Genomic DNA, 19,777 nt, shown 5'->3' with positions numbered 1-19,777 from the left:
AGGCTACAATATAAGAAAATGTAAAGTATATCAACCTCTTTCTAACCTTATTCTATTTTTATTCTTCTTCTCTTTCTAACCTTATTCTATTTTTATTCTTCTTCTCTTTCTAACCTTATTCTTATCACTCCCCTCAATGAACTCTACAATCAAACAGCCAACAAGTATTTATTAAGCACTTATTATGTGCCAGGAACCACGGTAAGCACTGGGGATACAAAGAAAGGCAAAAAATAAGCTTTAGCCTTAAAAGCTGTACATTCTAATGGAGGAGATAACACTGTAAATAACTAGGCACATACAAAATATATACTGAATAGATGAAGTTAATCTGAAAGGGGAAGGCTTCAGCTTGGGAGCTGGGAGGGGAGAGGGGGAAAAAGCCAGCTATACTGGTCTACTGGCTACATCTCACAATCAACGTATGTCCTTTCTCAGGGGCTTTGTACAGGTTATCTCCCACAAGAGGATGAAAAGTACTCATCCTCTTGAATCCCAGGTTTCCTCCCCAGTGCAAGGGCCACCTTCTTTAAAAGAATTTAAGTGCTAGGACTTTCCTCATTCCCTTCTAAGGCTACCTTTTGTCTCTTTTTTTTAATCTGTTCTTTAAATGTAAAAAAAGTATATGTTGTTGTTGCCTATTAGGTGTAAGTTCTTTGAGGGCAAGAATTGTCTCACTCTCTGTGTATCTCTAGCACCTAGCACAGGCACCTTTAAAAAATGCTTACTACTTAACTGAGGTTTCTTCCACTCATGTCATACACCAATATTCCATCAAAGCATGCAGCTGACCTAAGATTCTAAAAGGCCATGACAGTAAAGAGCTATCTCTATTAGATGCTGCAAAGATGAAAAAGCAGAAAAGAATGGGCCTATTTATCTTCCAAAGTGTCAGCCTATCAAATTCTGAGTGGCTCAACATCAGGTTGCCAGGGAAAGTAACTAATCTTTTTTTTTTTTTTGGCTATAGCTTCTCTTAGTCATCCTACTAGTTAGAGAAGACAAGATTATCCAGAATGACAAAATCACAGATCCTTGAAATACTGGGGTTCGGAGCTTGCAGAAGCTTTCTATGTCATCTACTGGTTTAACCATGGCTAAGAATCCACACATTGTTCTCTTATTAATCTGGACTTTTCTTTCCTTCAATTCAAAAAGTACAATATTTACTGATCACCTACTACACATGGGTCACTGGGGGTTCTGTTTGTTTAGATTTGTGAATTAATGAACGTAGGGAACTTAACCCTGTGGAAAATTCCTTCACTGAAGAACAGTAATTGGTTCGTAACCTGAAGTCATAGAGGACTTGAATAACATTGAGAAATTAAAGGACTTATTCATGCCTATATAGCTAGTGTGTTATAGAAGCAAGATCTGAACCCTCTCCATTAAGATGTCTAGGGATAAGGCTAAAAATATTAAGCCCCAAGGGATAAAAAGGGAAAAAAAACCCCAAAACCAACAGTTTCCACCCCCATCTGACTTCCCAGTTATTAACACTGACATGCTTTTAAAAGCACAAGTTTCTGATCACAAGTTAAATGAACAGGCCCTAATCTGTATCCTTAGCCCTCTATCCCATTTTCATCACATCCATCTGATTTCGCACGTCATACTTACATATTATTATATACAACCAGACAATTCTCCCACCTCAACCTCTTTCTTAATCCCCACCTGGGGGAAGGGGAAAATCGTTCGCAATAAGCAGAGGAGGATCGGGAAGGAGATGAAGAGGGGTAAGGAGCCCAGGAAGGAAATGGATGCCTGTCTTGAAGGTTTTCTTTCCTGTCAGGCATTATTAGTCCAGCAGACAGACTGGCCTGAGCACAACGGCCTCTCCCACAATAACAAGTGGCAGAGGAAATTTGCATTTGCACACACAAATGGGGGTGCACGGATGACTGGCATGATGATGGAACACGCAGGTAGCAAGAACGGCACACAAAGACATACAGGAGGGGAAGGGGGAAGGAGCAAAGGGGAGAGATACGCAGGGCACATACGTGCAGGCAGGAGGGGCACCTATCCACACACGAAGGGTGTGTGCAAAAACACACCAAGGAGACAACCCTCGCTGCGGGAAGGCCACAAGCAGGCAGAGTCGCTTGCACTTGCACTTGCGCATACATACACACACACACATCCATCCATAGAGACACAAAGACACACACACACACGTACACACACTCACCGGATCCTCCACGGGCGAGCTTTAATCCGCGTCCGGATTCAGAAGCAGGTCTCAGACCGCAGGCAGCCGTCAGCACCACGTCACTGAAATCCAGAGCACGGGAGGGGGAGCAGCCCAGAGAGGAAGGAGCCCGGCGGTCACGTGGGAAGCGCGCAGGCGCGCCTCGTCCCGCCCCGACGCCCGCTCTTCCTTCTCCCCCCTCCCTGCCCGCCCCCTCTGCCGCAATCCGCCCCGCCCCAGAGTCCGGGCGCGTCCAGCAGACCAGCTTTAGGTGGAGAGACCCCCCCCCCCGCCCGTCCTTCTCGGGTGGCACCTTCGCACACAGGTCCGGCCTAGAGCTTCTGAAGCTGGCACGAAGGAAAACTGGTGCGTCACGCTGTTAATGGCTGTAAATAGCAGAGAAAAGGTGCCCTGTTCTGTTATAACCTCGGCCTCCTCCCCTCCTCCGCAGCAGCACCCCCCAGATGAGACAGCTCAGCCTTGGAGCAAGCTTCCCACCGCCCCACCTCCCAGCCCCAGCCCTTGGAGGAAAGCAGGGTCCTGGGGAGCAAACAAAATTTCCCCCCGGCCCCCCGTGTCCTGGGGGTGCCCGGCCCCAGCTGGGAGCGGTGCCCGGATCTCTGCACTATGCGCGGTGGGAGCGATGGGGAGACAGTGGGTGGGGTCCGAGAGAGGCCCTAAGGAGCCCAAGAGCCAAGTTCCTAGTGGAGTTCTGAGTGAGATGAATGGCCAGTGACCAGCTGTCTTCTGCTTGCTTCCCTCAGGTTATCAAAAGCTAAGGAGACTATGGTGGAAAACTCCCCGTCCCCTTTGCCAGAAAGAGCGATCTATGGCTTCGTTCTTTTCTTAAGCTCCCAGTGCGGTTTCAGTGAGTATGATTGCTGATTGCATAAGGAGATGTAGCATTAGTTCTTTCAACTTGTGGGTCCAAACTCTGATTGAAAGCTTTTCTTTATAATACTGTGAGGTATACAACCTGCTTTACCTTGTTTTTCAAAATATGTTTTGTGGTGCATAGAAAGGACGTTGAATATGAAGTTAGAGAACCGCGATTTAAATCCTACCTTGGTTATTACTTGTATGAGCTTAAGCCACTTAGCCTCTCTGGGCCTCAGTTTACATCTGTAAAATGAGGGCATTGGACTAGAAGATGGTCCCCAAAAATCCCTTCCCAGCACTGATCTTCGACCCAAGTAGAGTGGATCCTTCCTCAGTTTTACCTGGGTCACAATTTTTCTCTCCCCAACTCCTGCCTTCATACCAGGGGACTTCAACATATGTACTGACTGCCCCTCAAGTATGTAATAACTCAATTCCTCAAGCTATATACTTCCCACAAGCTACTCCATCACCTTACCTCAGCCACAAACAAAGATGGTGATACCCTTGATCTTGCCATCACCCACAAATGTATCTCTAAAAATTCTTTAAATTCTCATGTGACCATAATCTATTGGCTCTTCATATCTCCCCCTGCTTTTCCTTACAAAACCTTCCAAACTGTGATCTCCAGTCCCTAGATGCCTCATTTGTCTCCCAAACCATCTCCCCTACACTAGCCACTCTCTCCTCTTCTCCTTATCTTGACTCCTTGGTGAACCAGTTCAACACTACACTGTCCTCTTCTCTTGAATCCCTACCCCATTTAGCATATCACTGATTACTCCCAGCCAAGCCTCAGCCTGGGATCACTCCTATCATTCCCTGCCTTTGCTGCTACACAAGGGCTGCTCAACAAAGATGGAGAAAATTGGGCAACCATTCTGATTACGTCCCCTAGAAGTTTGTTACACAATCTCAGTTGGGTCTTACTGCTGCTAGCCAGTCCTTCTGTGCCTACCTTATGAACTCGGTATCCCACTTTCCAGAGCAGCTCTTCTAAACCTTTTCATGTCTTCTCAAGCTTCCCGTAGTTCCCCCTCCCTCCACCTTCTCAGATGAGAGTCTTGTCTCATTTTCAGATAAATTGAAGCCATTTGCTATGAGCTCCATATTTTCCCCTCTTCATTTCATATCACTCATATGCATTCTGGCATTATCTTTTCCTTTACTCCTGCCTCACATGAACAAATGACCTTACTCTTTAGCAAAGCTAACTGCTCTGTTTACTCAAGTGGTCTCTTACTTCTTATCTCCACCAATAGATTCCTTCTTCTGTCATCTTCACTGTGTCACTTATTTTCAATTTCTCCTTATCTACTGAGCCATTCTATACTACCTATAAGCACACGTGTTTCTGTCCCATCCTGAAAAACCCTTACTTGATTCTTTCATCCTCTTCTGCCCTTTGTAGCCTGCTGGTGAGTCAGCCTGCCTCAAGTCTCTCCCCAGACCATCCTCCATTCAGCCATCAAAGTGATTTTCCTAAAGCACAGGTCTAACATGTCACTCCCTCCCCACTCCATAAACTCTGTTATCACCTCAGAGATCAAATACAAAATCCTATTTGTCTCTCAAAGCCCTTTGTAACCTTCCCCCTCTCCTTCTTCCTGTTCTCCTACACCTTACTCCCAGCCACATACTCTTCCATCCCGTAACAGTAGGCTTTTGGCTGTTCCTCAAACAAGACACTCCATCTCTTTGCTCCAGGCATTTTCTCTGGTTGTCTCTCATACCTGGAATGCTCTCCCTCCTCATCTTCTCCTGCTGGCTTCCTTTAAGTCCCACCTAAAATAAAACCTCTCTTAATTCTAGTGCCTTCTTCTCTTAATTATTTCCTATTTATCCTGTAAATAACTTGTACATATTTGCTAGTTTGTTGTCTCCCTTTAGATTGTCAACTCCTTGAGGTCCGAGACTGTCTTTTGCCTCTCTTTGTATCCCCAGTTTTTAGCATAGTGCCTGACATATACTAGGTGCTTAATAAATGTTTGTTGATTGATTGCACCGAAGGTTCTCTGTTGTGCACAGCTAACTCAGCTTACCTCAAGAGCAAGGATCCTATACTAACTCTGAAGGGATAAGGCCAGCTTAACCTTCTATCTCGAATGTGCATTGATGAGGCGGGAGACAAGATGGAAGCAACTCCGTTTAATTTTAACAAAGCATTCACTTAAGTAGAAAAGTAACAGGAACTTCTTCTCAAGTTACAATGACGTAGAGCTCATGCTGTGCTGAGGACAGTGCATGCACATCCTGTGCACTTATCTGACTCCAATCACAGATAAACTGCTAATGACCATACAGTAACTAAGGGAGTTAAAGATTGTTAAAGATCCATATCATGGAGCACCGAACCAGGCGACCTTTGCTCATAGATCAGCACCGGAGAGCATCAGTGAGACCTCATGAACAGCCTGTGGCCCTCTACATCCTTACAGATCCCCAACAGTTTTCCACATGCTTAATGGAAAATCAGGCTGGCAGCAAGATGTAGAAGTTGTCTTGTGCTGGTGCAGATAGCAGCCTTCCCTCAGGGGACATGAAGAGCAGAAGATGGCATGGGGCCAGAGGAAGTTCTGGATCCTCTTCTCACCTGAGGCTATAGATCAGACTGTTGTAGCAGGAAGTTGGGAGTCTCTTGGTGAAGGGAGATGTCACTTTGGGACAGATGGGAGTCACATTGTCTGACCTCTTGCTGCCTCCCCTCAGGAGAAATGCCCAGCTGGAGATGGAAGGCCTTCCCAACATACTATGGTGGTTTCCTTAGGAAAGCCCTCTTCTGTGGCTGAAAAGCTAGATTCTAGTATCACATTAGCGTAAGGGTAAGGAAAACATATTAGGAAAGGCTGACAGTCCTTTCCCTGTCCCCATTTACTTTTCTCTAAAGATAATCCTATAACTCTTAACTTCTCTACCACCAAAGTTACATTCTTTTCTGTGGTGCACATAGCCTGTATTTGGTGATGTCTTCCATTCTTATAACAGAAGGAATATCTGTCTGTCTTCTGATGGTGATGTTTCTTTATCAGTCTAGCTTACATACCTTTCTCTTGTCTCGTTACTTTTCCAGGCAGGACAGATTTGTTCCTGCTTCTGTCTGCCTATAGTTCCTGAGTGTTCTTTCATCTTAATTAGCATAGGGTCTTCACTCATTTAGTCCCATAGTACCATGAATAGGTAAATGTCCTCAAGACGATTGGAGTTGAGTTTTTGTCACATGATACTTTTCTTGGCTCGTCAGCTACATACTCAAACAATTTCACATAATCTTCACCTAATAAATTCATCACAGGACAGTATTAGTTTCAGTATTTTGACAGATTTGATAAATCCTTTTAGGTCAGGCTTAGCCCTTGACCTTGTCCTTTGGCTACTTGGAGCATTCTGATCAAGTCTCTGTCCTCAGGGGATACCACTCTTTTCACTATTAGTCTAGATAAGTGGTTGTTCACCTGGATAAGAATCGGAATGGCAATTCTTTTCCTCTTTGCTGTTGCCAGCAAATTCAGTCAGTGCTTCTGCTACCGTTTGTCCAGGAGTATAGAATAATTCAAATTTATGTGTACATTCACACATGAGTTCAGGGTTTATACAATCATTATCTCTCACAACTGTTCCCTTCTCTCTACTAATGTGGCCACCACTCCAGTTCAAGTCCTTGGGTATTGCAATAGCATCTTTTCCCTCTACACAGCTGCCAGATTGATTTTACAAAAGTAGTTTGGCCATCCCACTCTTCTACTCAGTGAACTTTAATGACACCTCTACTGCCTCTAAGGAATAAATTGCATCTGTTTAATTTTTAAAGTCCTTCACAACCTGACCCCAGCCTTACCTTTCCATGCTTATTATACATTCCTTCCCTTCTGTTTTGTACATTTTAGCCAAGGTGGTCTTCTTTTTGCTTCCCCCTGATGCTCTATCTCCTTCTTTACACCTTTGCACCCACTGTCCTCTAGGCCCTGAATGCTCTTCTACTATAGCCTCTTAGGAGCTTTTGTTTCCTTCAAAACTCTGCCCAAGAGACACTTTCTAAATGAGCCCTTTCCTGCTAGTTTCTTCCTCCACAAAATATTTACCTGGATTTATTGTTTATATATTTTATGTAGATATTGTCTTCCCCAGAAGAATGTAAGCTCCTCAAAGTCAGGGACTGTGTCAGTTTTGTCTTTTTTTCTCTTTTATCAGAGCACTGCTTGGCTCATGGTAGAAGCTTAATTAATGTTTTTGATTGATTGACTATGTGTGACTTAACCTCTCGGTATCCTAGGCAACTCTATAATAGATTATCAATTACAGATAAATTGTTGGCCTGCATCAGTGGAAGGAGTTCCCAAAGGGAAGTTTGCTTTGCATCACAGGTCCTAACCAATAAAATATATGGAAGTTGCCCACAGGCAGGTGAATAGTGAAACATATAAGGAACGTATGCCTGTGGAGAAGCTCAGTTTCCACGAACAGGAACAATAACACCTATTTCAAAGTTGTCTAAATGCTAATCAAGGGATCTTAAAGGGAAATCAATGCTTTACCATTGGTATTGAACCAGCTGACAGTTTCACTGTATGATAAAACTATTTAAGCCCTATCTAAAGTTGTTAATTGGCTCTGCAAAAAAATAAAGTTGGAAAAAACATTACAGTGGACAGTTAGAAATATTATATATAAGTGATTAGTAAAATTGTGATTGTTGCCTGTGTTAGGGCAGCCTTCTCAAATATTCAATGTGTTTTTCATCCAATTCAACTAATAGTGATAATATCTAAATATTTTTAAACTATACATTTGTAGTAGAAAAATATATTCTGGATAAACTTTACACCACAACTGAGAATAGAAGGGGATCCAGAAGACAATGCCAGTACCTTAGCAGCATAAAGAAATTCAAAAAATCTTAACTAATTTCCAGAATTGTTACTGCCATAAACATTTTATTTGGTTCATTCAGTGACTTCTGAAAAATTATACTAGTTGTGTTTTCTATGTTTATTAAATAGAATAAATTTCCTTATTTTCCTGTTTAGACCAAATATAAGTTATTTCAGGTGCTAGACTTATGTTCATATATCTCGTTGTACTAAATTCAAATCTTTCCAGTGCTGTTTTACAGATTTTGCTGGTCTTTTGTCCCCTCTCGTCACTAGAAGGCTGAACACTAGGTGATTGGTTCATCACCTAGTGGTTCGACAAGAAATAGATACGTATTTAGAAAATGGATACTCAGGCAGAGAAGGATTTTAATTTAAACTGTTGTTGTTTAGTAGTTTAGTCGTGTCTGACTCTTCATTACCCCATTTGGGGTTTTCTTGGCAAAGATACTGGAGTGGTTTGCCATTTCCTTCTCCAGCTCATTTTACAGATGACGAAACTGAGGCAAACAGGGTTAAGTGACTCACCCAGGGTCACACATCTAGTAAATGTCTAAGGCTGGATATGAACTCATGAAAATGAGTCTTCCTACCTCCTGGCCGGGCGTTCTATCACTGTACCGCCTAGCTGTCCCTGGGTGAATGGAATGCTCATACCTTATGTTTTTCAAAGTTTTGAACTATTTTTCTTCCTATGGCTGGTATAGAATTAGACTCAGAAGCTTTCTGGAACCTCAAGTCACTTTCTGCAATTCTTCATCATCATTCATTCATGCAGAATCACTTATTGGTTGTTCACAGTGTACTAGGTTATGAACCCCATCATAAACTCTTAATTTAGGTCAAATTTCTCAATGAAAAAACTCCTCCATGGGCATGATGTCAAAATTTAGATTCTTTTCCTTACTGCAACAGATGTCTACCTTTTGCAAGTGAGAGATACAACAAAAATGTTTGTTTCCATAAAATTGAAACAAAGCTAGAAAAGTAAGTAAAAAAGGGATACAGCAGGTCTTATCTTGTTTTGCTTTTTGAAGTCAGTAAGTAGGACAAAGGTTAAGCTTTAATTAGAGTGCGCATTCTTAATAGGCTCATGAATACTAACTTCTCCACCTCCAGGAGGGGCTAAGACACCATTTTCTGAACATGGAACGTATGAAGAAAGATGAAGGACATGTCAAGAGGTAGATGTGTAATAGGTGTGCAGGAAAGTTATATACTGCAGAGTACTCAGCCAATGAGGAAACAGGAGGGACTTTGTGGCCGGAATTAGAGATAAATAGTGAACTCCTGCTTTGGTACAGTGTGTCTGCATAATAAACTGGGCTTTTAACTTCATCCTTTCTGAGTCTGAATGAGTTATTTCTCACAAGTCCCTGTGGGTTTTACCAAGATGGGTAATGTTAGAGTCCCGGGAGGTAATAGACTAATGGAGGAAAATACATAGGTATAAATAACTATAATTCAAGACTTTTTGATGAAAGTACCAAGATGACAGGGGTCCACCCAATAGAAAGTCTTCCTCCTTTCCTGTAAAGGAAATTCAGAAGATGGAAAGATTATTTTTAGCTGTCATGATAAAAGAAGGCTTCCTGGTTAAGGTCTCGAGCAAGACTTTAATGAATAGAGAGAATGTGTCCTTTATTTATATTTTAAATATTTTTTTTCTTTTGTACAGTACTCTATCTTGTATGGGCATTTATTCCTGAGACTTGGTTAAACTCCATAGGACTAACATATTGGCCTCAAAAGTAAGTTGAAAAATATACCCTTAGTAAAATTAAAGTTCATTTTACTGTCGTTGTAGAAGGTTATGTATTTTCTTTAAAAATTCAAACACTGGCTGTTTCTTTTTAATGCCTCTCTAGTAACAGTAAATACTAGTAAAGCATGAAAATTTTACCCAGATGACTTCAGAGCCAGGGGTCTTTTGGTGGCTTTTGGGACTTTGAACATTGTAACTTTTAAAAATATGTATTATTTACTTTAATACTCTGTTCTACAGGTACTGGGCAGTTGCTTTACCAGTCTACCTCCTTATTACTTTAGTAATTACTTACATATTGATATTTGGAATTAACATGGTGAATACTTCTCCACTGGACTCTATTCATACAGTTACAGGTAAATTTATATAATGATTGGATCAGATCAAAAACTGAAAAATATTAATATAACAAGGCACTTCGACTGTACAATATGTAAGAGCCCTGGACTTGGAGTCAGGGAGACCTGAGTTCAAATCCCTCCTCAAATGCTTACTAGCTGTGTGACTCTAAACAAGTCTTTTAACCTCATTCAGCCTCAGTTTCTTCATCTGTAAAATGGAAATAATAATAGCACCTACCTCATAAGGTTGTTGTGAGGATCAAATGAGATAATATATATGCAGTACTTTGCAAATCTTAAATCAGTATGTAAATGGTGGCAATTATTATTATAGCTTGACTTCAATATAAGCTACTATATTATTGAAGATGATTGATTTCATATATTGACATTAGTACAGTCATATTTTTATAATTTTGCTCTAATAATGATAATTATACCCATCTTATATTTTAATAGCTTTATATAGTTTATGATGTGATTTCTCATCATTATTTCATGTGATTTTGAATAATAACTCTGTGGAGCAAATAGGGCACAATTTATTATCCCTCTTTTCTAGATGAGGAAGCTGAGGCTAAAAGATATTAAATTATTAGCATAGAATTTCAGATTTGCCCTCCTTAGTGGGCATTTAGTCTAATCTGGGGTGGGGAACCAGCAGCCTTGAGGCCACATGTAGCCTTCTAGGTTCTTGAGTGAGGCCTTTTGACGGAGTCCAAGTTTTACAGAAAAAATCCTTTGATTAAGGAGATTTGTTCTGTGAAGTTTGGATTCAGTCAGAGGGCCACACTTGAGGACCTAGAGGGCCATATGTGGCCTTGATGCCAAAGGTTTCCCACCCTGGGTATAACCCATACCTCAACAAGAATCCCCACTACAAAATACCCAAGTAGTCATTCAGCCAAGAATTTCAATAGAGATCTTACTGGTTCTGGAGGCAGCCCTTTCTGCTTTAATTATTTGTAAGTTTTTCTTAAGATCAAGCCTAAATTAGGTCTTTTGCAACTTCAGTTCATTGTTCCTATCCCTGCCTTCTGGGGAGTAATCTCTTTTCAGAATAGTCCTTTAGTTATTATAGTGGTGAATCTCAAACCCAGGCCTATTGACTCTAATTCCAGTGGTCTTTCCACTTATACCACACTAAATCTAAAAAAACCACTTTCACCCACATTTAGGAATTTGGTTTGCTGCTTTTGTTTGGAGAGTATTGATTAATTATCATTCTTTCTCATGAGAATATGTCTTGGTTGTTGTTTAGTCATTTCCAGTCATGTCTGACCCTTCATGGTCCTATTTGGGGTTTTCTCAGCAAAGATACTGCAGTGGTTTGCCTTTTCCAGCTCATTTTACAAATGAGGAAACTGAGGCAAACAGGGTTAAGTGACTTGCCCAGGGTCACACAGCTGTGGTCTATGAGGCCAGATTTGAACTTAAGGAAATGAGTTTTCTGACTTCAGGCCAGGCACTCTATCTCTTGTGCCACCTAGATACCCTATGAGAATATATTCCTTTTTTAAATAAGAAGGGTTTTTTTAAGATGAATTTTAGTCATAAAATATCTTCCATGACAACCTCCCAGAGCATGTTCCTTGTGCTCCCATAATTTTAATGGCTATCAGACAAAATTGGTTTTAAAGATTTTCATAAATAATAGTAACAAAATCATAATTTGGGGGCCATTAACTTCAGTAAGTATAGCACTTAGATGCAGTTCTGCTCTTGTGAGAAATGTGCTTTTCATGAGGGAAAAGCTGACTTAAAAAAAATCATTCCTAAACTTCCAGCAAGATGTTAATTTTTTCATGCAAACTAGACATGGGAGAATTAATGTGTGTTTTTACTGTCTTTTAAATTTTTGTTTTTATGTTTTTATTTGTTTAAAGAGAATTTTTGTTACTAAACATTAAATACAATATTTGTTATCATCTTAATGACTTGCAATGAGATAAATTGTTTTCCTTTTGCCTATGTTGTTGGTCGTGATTAGTGTCAGAGGCTATGATCTAGATCACTGATTCTCAACCTTTTCAAAGTATAAGAACTCCTTTTAATTTCAGAAAACATTTTCAGATCACTTTATGATGGGAATTGTAATACTAACATATATTAGTTGGAAAAATACATAATGACAAAGAGGCTACTATAATTTGGTAACACTTCTAAATTTGTATTTTATTATAATAGCTTCTACATACATTTGAAAAATAGAAATGGACATATCTACATGATATTTATCTAATCTACATAAGTTACATTTACTTATTTATTTGTTCCTGTAACATTTCATATCTTATAGGTGCAAAATGAAGACCAAAATGACAATGCTTGGTGCCCACGTTCATTGTTGGACTTTTTCCAATAACTCTGCAGTCCTCTAGAGCTGTCTAGCTCACAGATACTGATTGATTGAACAAGATCATTAGATTTAAACAGTGTTTCCATTTTTTTTCCAGATAACTATGCCAAAAATCAGCCACAGAAGAAATCTCAAGAAAAAGCTATTCCAGCCCTAAAGGACATACCTATTAGTGAAGTAAACCAAATGTTCTTTATTGCTGCCAGAGGACTTTACACTAAAAGCTGAATTATACAGAGAACATCTCAATCCCAAACATTCATTTAAGAATTTTTTTGAATAGGATTATTTTGACTGTGACCTTCTATTTCCCTCAGATACCTTGTATTAATTGAGAAGGGGAACAGATGCAAGTTGAATGGATAGAGACCTGACCTTGGAGCCAGGAAAACCTTGATTTACTGAGATTCTAGTTGAATGACCCTGGGCAAATCACTTAACTTCTCAGTGCTCTGTTTAACTCTCAAAAACTCTGTGCCACAGAGAAGGTATAAAGAAGTTTCATCTTCTGGGGGTACCCTGTGTCAATTTAATAATGAGTCCAGTCCCTAAACCTAACTATTAGATTTTTCTGGGAAGGTATTCCAAATGTTTTGAAGAATGGATGAAATAAAATACTCTGTCATATGTACCAGCAAAGAAGCTCTAATTAACCTAATTAATATTTAATTAAAGCTGTACTTAAAGAACAAGAGTTGGCTCCTTTCTCATTTGCTATTAGTGGGCTAAGTATTCATACTACTTGCCACAGAAAAGATAACATCTGATTAAATCCAACAAATAATTACAAAGTGCCTAGTATATGCAAGACACTGTGCTAGATTCTGAGAATATGAAGATAAAAAAGCTGCCCTCAAGGAGCTTACATCCTATTGAGAGGACATACATATACATATATACATATAAATGTAATTAATATCTGAAAAGGAAGAGGGTGTTAACAAATTAGGGGGAAGGATTAGAAATGTTTCCCATAGGAGGTAACCTACCTGTAAGAAGCTAAGAATTTTAAGGTAAGGGAGTACATCTCTGGCATGGGGGCAACTTGTACAAAGGTATGGTGGGCGATAAGAGCTAGAATTCTGAGTATAGTAAACAAGTAGTAAGACTGCATGATTGAATAAAAAAACAAAACCACAAGAAGGGGAATAATATGAAATAAGTATGTAGGGTAGAGGGCTTTAAATGCCAGGCTAAGGAGTTTGTATTCCTCACAGTCATAGGGAGCCACCTAAGGTCCTTGAGCAGGGAAATAACAGACCTGTGCCTTAGGAAGATAAATGTGGCTTGTAAGTGGAGGCTATGTTGCAGGAGGAAGAGACTGGCAGCCAAGAGTACTTTTAGGAAGCTCTTAAATTGGTACAAATGAGAGATGATGAGAGCCTGAATTAAGTTACTGGTGAGTTGGGGGAAAGAGAAAGATGTAAGAGATGTGTGGTGGTAAGATCTAGGACTAGGAAACTAGACTAAGAACCTGATTGGATGTAGCAACTCAAGATGATTCTGAAATTGAGAACTCAGGTAAGTGAATTATTGGTGACACTCAAAAACAGGAAAGTTAGGCAGAAGGGTGGGATTAGGGATAAAAACTCCATTTGATGCTTGTCTTTATTCTCAACTTAAAGCAAACCCTAATCTTTTCTCTCCAAATAATTTTCTTCTGTCTGGAAATGCCTATGTATTCCATATTCTTCTTTCCAAAATAGCATGTCAAAGTCACCCTTCCTTAATAGGCGGTTAAGAAGTTGGAACCTATCTAGCTTTGTTCCTCACTTTCCCATCTCCCCATTATATAAAAATCTTACCTTGCTTTAGGAGGCAAAGGTCAGGGTACAAAAAAAGAGTATAAATTCTGTATGTTTATGTATGGGCCTAGATGGATATATTTGTGGTTTAAGACAAAATCATTTTTGTAAAATAGATTGGAATAGATGAAATTGAATGCTGAAGAAGTAAGAAATTTGGCAAATAGTGAAAATGTAAAACCTTTGTTGGAAAAAAAATAGTTAAGAACCTAGATATGAGGGGCAGCAAGGTACTGCAGTGGATAAAGCATCAGGAGTCAGGAGGACCTGAGTTCAAATCCAGCCTCAGATGCTTGAAGCTTAACTAGCTGTGTGACCCTGAGCAAGTCACTTAACCCTAATTGTTTCCCCTCCTCCCCAAAAAAAGAACCTAGATCTATAACTAGTAATCTGGTACTTTCCTTGAGTACAATGCATATTCTACAGATAAACTAGTTTGCTCCTTTTGTTTTGTACTAATTTCAACCAATAATAGTTCTATTTTACTTAAATCCAATTCAGTTCTTCCAGGACGTGATTCAGTAACCAGCAGAGAGTTCAGGTTCGTATCAGATTTGTACTTCTTTGAGGACTCCTGAGTGTCCTTGAGGAAAAAGAACAGAATCTTTAGGAACCTAGCCACGTAACTAGTAATCTGTTATATTTCTTGAGCATAATACATTTTCTACAGATCAGCTAGTTTCCTCATCATTTGGTTAGTACTGCTCTCAGTCAATCAAAAGGATGGCTGTTTCACACTAAGACAATGAACTCTTTAAACTAAGATGGAAGATAATTAAATCCAATATAGTTCTACAATAACTGATCCAGTAGTTGGTGAAAAGATCCAGTTCATATTTGATAGTAGGCAGCTGGAGGAACCCTGAAAATCCTTCAAGAAATAAAATAGAACTTTTATGATAGTAACTGTATAGCTGGCAATCTGGTACAGTATTTGAGAATACTGAATGTTCTACAAACTAGTTTTCTTCCTTTTGGTTTGTTCTTTCAGTTAATAGGACAGTCCTAATTCATACTGAAGCAATGAAATCTCTTAGAAAGCAAGATAAAGTCCTTCCATGATATTGATCCAGTGGAGATATTGATCCAGTAGACAAGGGAGAGTTCAGGTAACATGTTCAGGTGCCCTTGTATCTATAGGAGGACTCCTGAAAAGCCTTAAGGAAAAACACAATATAATCCCTAGGAACCAGATATGTAGCTAGTAATCTGGTATCTTTTTTGATCAAAATATACAGTGGATAGGCTACCAGCCTTACTTCCACTTGTTTTGGGTTACTCTTAATATCACCATTTAATTTGTTTTGTTTCCCATTGGTAGGATAACATCGCATCCAAAGTAAGGATATACTTTAGACAGCAAGATAAGTCTGATACTGTTTTTCCATCACATTGAACCATTAGCCAGTGAGCTGTTCCAGTTCCTTTTAAACTGTTAACCTAGTAGAAGAATACTAAAATTCCTTAAGGAAAAAATGACAGACTGTTTAGGAATCAAATATAGAACTAATAACCCATTCATTTCCTTGAGTACAGTATGTGGTCTACAAACCTTTTATATACAAACCTTCAATAGAATAGCTCCATTTCCAATCTAATACAAATCATTCAACTAAGACATTTTAAAAATTCAATACAGTTCTAGGACATTGACAAAATAGCAAATGGAAAATTTAGGTTCATATTAGGTTTATGCCTATTAGAAGAATATTGAAAACCATGAAAGAAAAAATAAAATCATTATCTACCATATTCCACTGATGTAATACAATATGTCAGTAAACATTCAGTGCCTATTATGTGCCAGGCAATGTGCTAAATACTTATAATACAAGAAAAGGCAAAAGAGAGTTCCTTGCCTTCAAAGAGCTCATAATCTGTTGTGGGAAAACTATGCAAATAACTATGTAATAACAAGCTATGTACAGGACAAATAGGAAATAATCAACAGAGGGAAGGCACTTCCTATAGAAGGTGGGATTTTAGCAGGGACTTGAAGGAAGCCAGGAGGTGGAGATGAAGAGAAAGAACATTCCAGGCATGGGGAACAGTCAGTGAAAATGCCTGGTTTGAAAAATAGAGTGTCTTCTTCAAGGGACTACAAGGAAGCCAAGGTCACTAGATGGAAGAGTGGAGGTGAAAAGGGGTATGTGAAAAGTGTAAGAAAGCAAAAGTTGGGGTTAGGATAGGTTATTAAAGGCTTTGAAAGTCAAGCAGGAATTTGATCCTGGAGGTGATAAGGAGCCACTGGAGTTTGCTGAGCAGGGAAGGGGTAAGAGAGTGGAGTGTGATATGGTCAGACCTGCACTTTAAGAAAACAACTCTGCAACTGAATGGAGGATGGACCAGAGTGGGGATAGACATGTGGCAGGCAGAACAATCAGCAGGTTATTGCAGTGGTCCAGGTGTGAGAAGATGAAGGCCTACACCAGGGTGGTAGCAATAGCAGAGGAGGAGGAAACACTTAATATGAAAGATATTAAGAAGGTAAAATTGACAGGCTTTGACAACAGATTGAATATGGAACTGAGAGAGAGTCAGACATTGAGGAGGACACTTATGTTGTGAGCCTGGGGCACTTGGAGGATGGTGGTGCCTTTGACAGGAAAAGGAAAGTTTGGAAGGGAGAGGGTTTGGGAAGAAAGATAACTCCAGTTTTTAGACATGTTGAGTTTAAGATGTGTCTTGGACGTCTGATTTGAGATTTCTGATAAGGCTGTTGGAGATGAGAGACTAGAGGTCAGCAGAAAGGTTAGGGCTGGATAAGTAGATCTGGAATCATCAGCAAAGAGATGCTGATTGAATCCGCAGGAGCTGAAGAGATCACCAAGTCAAATAGTTTAGAGGCCCAGGCATGACCTGGGTGAAAATCCAGCAAAGGAGACTGGGAAAAAATAGATAGGTAGGAGGAGAACCAGGAGAGATTAGTGTTCTGAAAACCAAGAGAAAAGAGAGTATCAAGGAGAAAAGAATGATCAGCAGTGTCACAATCTGAAGAGAAGTCAAGAAGGATGAGGATTGAGTTAAGGCTATTAGATTTGACAATCAGATAATTAGTTAATTCACACAAAGCATTTCAATTGAATGAGATTAGAAGCCAGATAGAGTTTAGAAGAAACTGAGAGGAGAGGGTGGAGGCACCTTCTTAAGGCCTTTTCAAGGAGTTAATCCACAGTAGGAAGGAAAGAAATGAGGCAATTGTTAGATTGGATGGATGGATCAAATGAGGGATTTTTGAGGATGTGAGAGTTATGGGCATGTTTGTAGGTAGTAGAGAAGCCCCTAGGGAATAGGGAAAAGATTGAAGGTGAGTTAGTGGAGATCTTAGAGAGGGGAATCTGATGGAAAAAACTATTATCCATCACCATAAGTACACCATCTCAAAAAATAAAAAAAATCAAATTTAAAAAATTTAATTTAATTTAAAAAAATAAAAAAAAATAAGTACACCATCTCCATGTTCGTCAACCTGTGCCTGTATTAAGGATTGGCCTTGACAAGAAGTACCACCTCAGCACGTGAGACAGGAGTGAAGGATGAGATAATGGCAGAAGGCATCAGGGTGATGGAAAACGAAGTGGAGAGAAGATAAAAGCTCTTGGCAAATGGTCACAGATTTTTTCTGTAAAATATGAGGCAAGGTTCTCAGCTGAGAGTGGCAGAAGGGGAGCCATGAGGTGTGAGATGATGAAAAAGTTTGAAAGAATCAATGTAGTGAGTGAGATAATGAGTTAATGAGGGAGGGGTAAAAGGCTTGGTGAGCAGCAGTGAGGGCCCAGTTAATGTTATTTACTTAACCTAAATTTGTAGCGGATCTGATCAGGATAGTTGCATTATTTTCTCTACCTTCATTCAGCTGCACATGTGTAGGATCAATGGCAGCAAATGGTAGAAGTGATCCAAGGCTTCATAAAGCTTGGCAGGGCACAATCTGGGATGTGAAGGGGGCAACAGACTCAAAAGCAGTAAACAGTGTAGTGTTAAACTGATTCATAAGGGGTCACATTGGGGAAAGGAGAATGTGGTGTGTGGAGCATGAATGATAGAAGAGAACTAGAGGGTTGAGGGCTTGGAGACCACAGTGTGGATGAGGAGTAGGGTTTGATTTTGGGAAAGCAGTGGGAGAGGTGGAAATCAAATGCATTAAGATCAGATAAGGGAATTTAAGTTTTCATTAATATGCAGATGCTGCATTTATGGGTGATGGCAAGATCTGGGGTTGTTAGATGTGTATTCTTTATCATGAGTCCTTTGGAGTTGTCATGGATCATTTGTATTGATCAAAGTAGCTAGATTTTTCACAGTTGATCTTCATTCCAATATCACTGTTACTATGTATAACATTCTGGTTCTGCTTACTTCATTTTGCATCAGTTCATATAAGTCATACCAGGTTTTTTGGAAACCATTCCCTTTATCATTTCTTACAGCACAATAATATTCCACCACAATCATATACCATGACTTGTTTAGCCATTCTGCAATTGATGGGCATCCCCTCAGCTTCCATTTTTTTGCTAGCACAAAAAGAACTGCTGTAAATATTTTTATACATGTGGGTCATTTTCCTTTTTCTTTGTTCTCTTGGAGGTATAGACTTAGTTGTGGTATTGCTGGGTCAAGCCCTTGGGCATAGTTCCAAATTGTTCTCCAGAATGGTTGGACCAGCTCACAGCCCTACTAGTATTCATATTTTTATGAATTTTTTTAAAAAAATGTTGATAGCTGAAAATAACTTTTTCTTAGAAATTTTATGTATTTTATTTTTTACATTTTAAAAACATAAGTTTCACCAGACTGTGAAAGACCAGGCAGTCAGGATACAGAAAAGGTTGAATTTAGAAGAAAAAAAAACCTCTTAAATTCAGTATAAATCTATAAGGGTGTTGATTTAGTAGCCAGTGGAGACTTCTAGTTCATGTTAGATTTTTGTCTGTTAGAGGGCTCTAGAAAACCCCATAGAAAAAATACAATAGAATCTTTAGGATCCTGGTACATTCCTTGAGTAAACCAACAAATTTGCTGTAGTTAGGATTGTTTTGCTTTCAGTTAATAGAATAATTATATCTAAAGCATTGAAATCTTCCAATCTTAAAATCTAGTAGAGTTCTTCCAGAACATTGATCCATTAGTGGATGGAGAGTTCCAGTTCATGTTAGATTGGTGACAATAAAAGGGCTCCCAACGAACTCAGTCCTCAAGAGTGTGTGCAACATGCTCTGCTGATGTAATTCTCTGTTCTTATGATACAGTCTCCAAAGACTGTCCCTCCCTAGTGGGGAAAGTGGTTTGAGGTCTTTATTCCCCAACCAGATAACTACCTTTGTAATCCACATAAAATTCTAAGGCTCCTCATCCCAATTGATACACTAATAAGTCAGGACCCCAGACAAGGCTATATCTTCTCCTCAGAGTTCTAGGGGGTACCCCTAAGGGGTTTGGGTGATTCTTCTCTAAATCTGTCAGTTCAAGCTCCCATTCCAGTGTGTTATCTTTAATATCAATTGTCAGTGATTAGTATCCTGGTATCATTTAGCCAATCAACACGAATCAGCTA

The 19,777-nt window shown here is 39.6% G+C and overlaps 2 protein-coding genes across 9 annotated transcripts in view; one reads left to right on the top strand and one right to left on the bottom strand.

Moving 5' to 3' along the window:
- TTC3 (tetratricopeptide repeat domain 3) overlaps positions 1-2,317 on the bottom strand; it is a 201,205-nt gene extending 198,888 nt beyond the window's left edge. For 3 of the 5 annotated variants that reach the window (XM_078146522.1, XM_078146521.1, XM_020995827.2), the window contains exon 1: positions 2,198-2,281. The gene's annotated coding sequence lies outside the window, so the exon portion shown is untranslated. Of the gene's footprint in view, positions 1-2,197 lie in introns of all 5 variants that reach the window. The other 2 variants (XM_078146523.1, XM_078146524.1) reach the window with 1 other exon arrangement.
- Positions 2,318-2,406: 89 nt separating this feature from the next.
- PIGP (phosphatidylinositol glycan anchor biosynthesis class P) lies at positions 2,407-13,107 on the top strand. 4 transcript variants are annotated; one of them, XM_020995833.2, is made up of 5 exons: positions 2,407-2,603; positions 2,962-3,065; positions 9,626-9,698; positions 9,953-10,071; positions 12,513-13,107. In XM_020995833.2, the coding sequence occupies exons 2-5, from the start codon at positions 2,984-2,986 to the stop codon at positions 12,641-12,643; spliced, it is 405 nt and encodes a 134-aa protein (XP_020851492.1). In that variant the 5' UTR covers positions 2,407-2,603; positions 2,962-2,983; the 3' UTR covers positions 12,644-13,107. The 4 variants fall into 4 exon arrangements, with proteins under 4 accessions (XP_020851492.1, XP_020851491.1, XP_020851490.1 ...); XM_020995832.2 differs by having other exon boundaries at positions 2,408-2,563; XM_020995831.2 differs by lacking the exon at positions 2,407-2,603 and adding an exon at positions 2,693-2,831.
- The last annotated feature ends 6,670 nt before the right edge of the window (positions 13,108-19,777 follow it).

This window comes from Phascolarctos cinereus, unplaced genomic scaffold (assembly GCF_003287225.1).
Source record: "Phascolarctos cinereus isolate Bilbo 61053 unplaced genomic scaffold, phaCin_HiC Scaffold_726;HRSCAF=1367, whole genome shotgun sequence".
NCBI lineage: Eukaryota > Metazoa > Chordata > Mammalia > Diprotodontia > Phascolarctidae > Phascolarctos > Phascolarctos cinereus.
Note: the sequence above shows the minus strand (reverse complement) of the source record. Positions and strands in the feature narration are given on the sequence as shown.

Excerpts from the sequence above, each read along its gene's own strand:
- PIGP (XM_020995833.2), top strand. The coding sequence starts at position 2,984 with ATGGTGGAAAACTCCCCGTCCCCTTTGCCAGAAAGAGCGATCTATGGC. Across the intron at positions 3,066-9,625 it reads AAGCTCCCAGTGCGGTTTCA|TACTCTATCTTGTATGGGCA; the intron begins GTGAGTATGATT and ends TCTTTTGTACAG. Across the intron at positions 10,072-12,512 it reads CTCTATTCATACAGTTACAG|ATAACTATGCCAAAAATCAG; the intron begins GTAAATTTATAT and ends TTTTTTTTCCAG.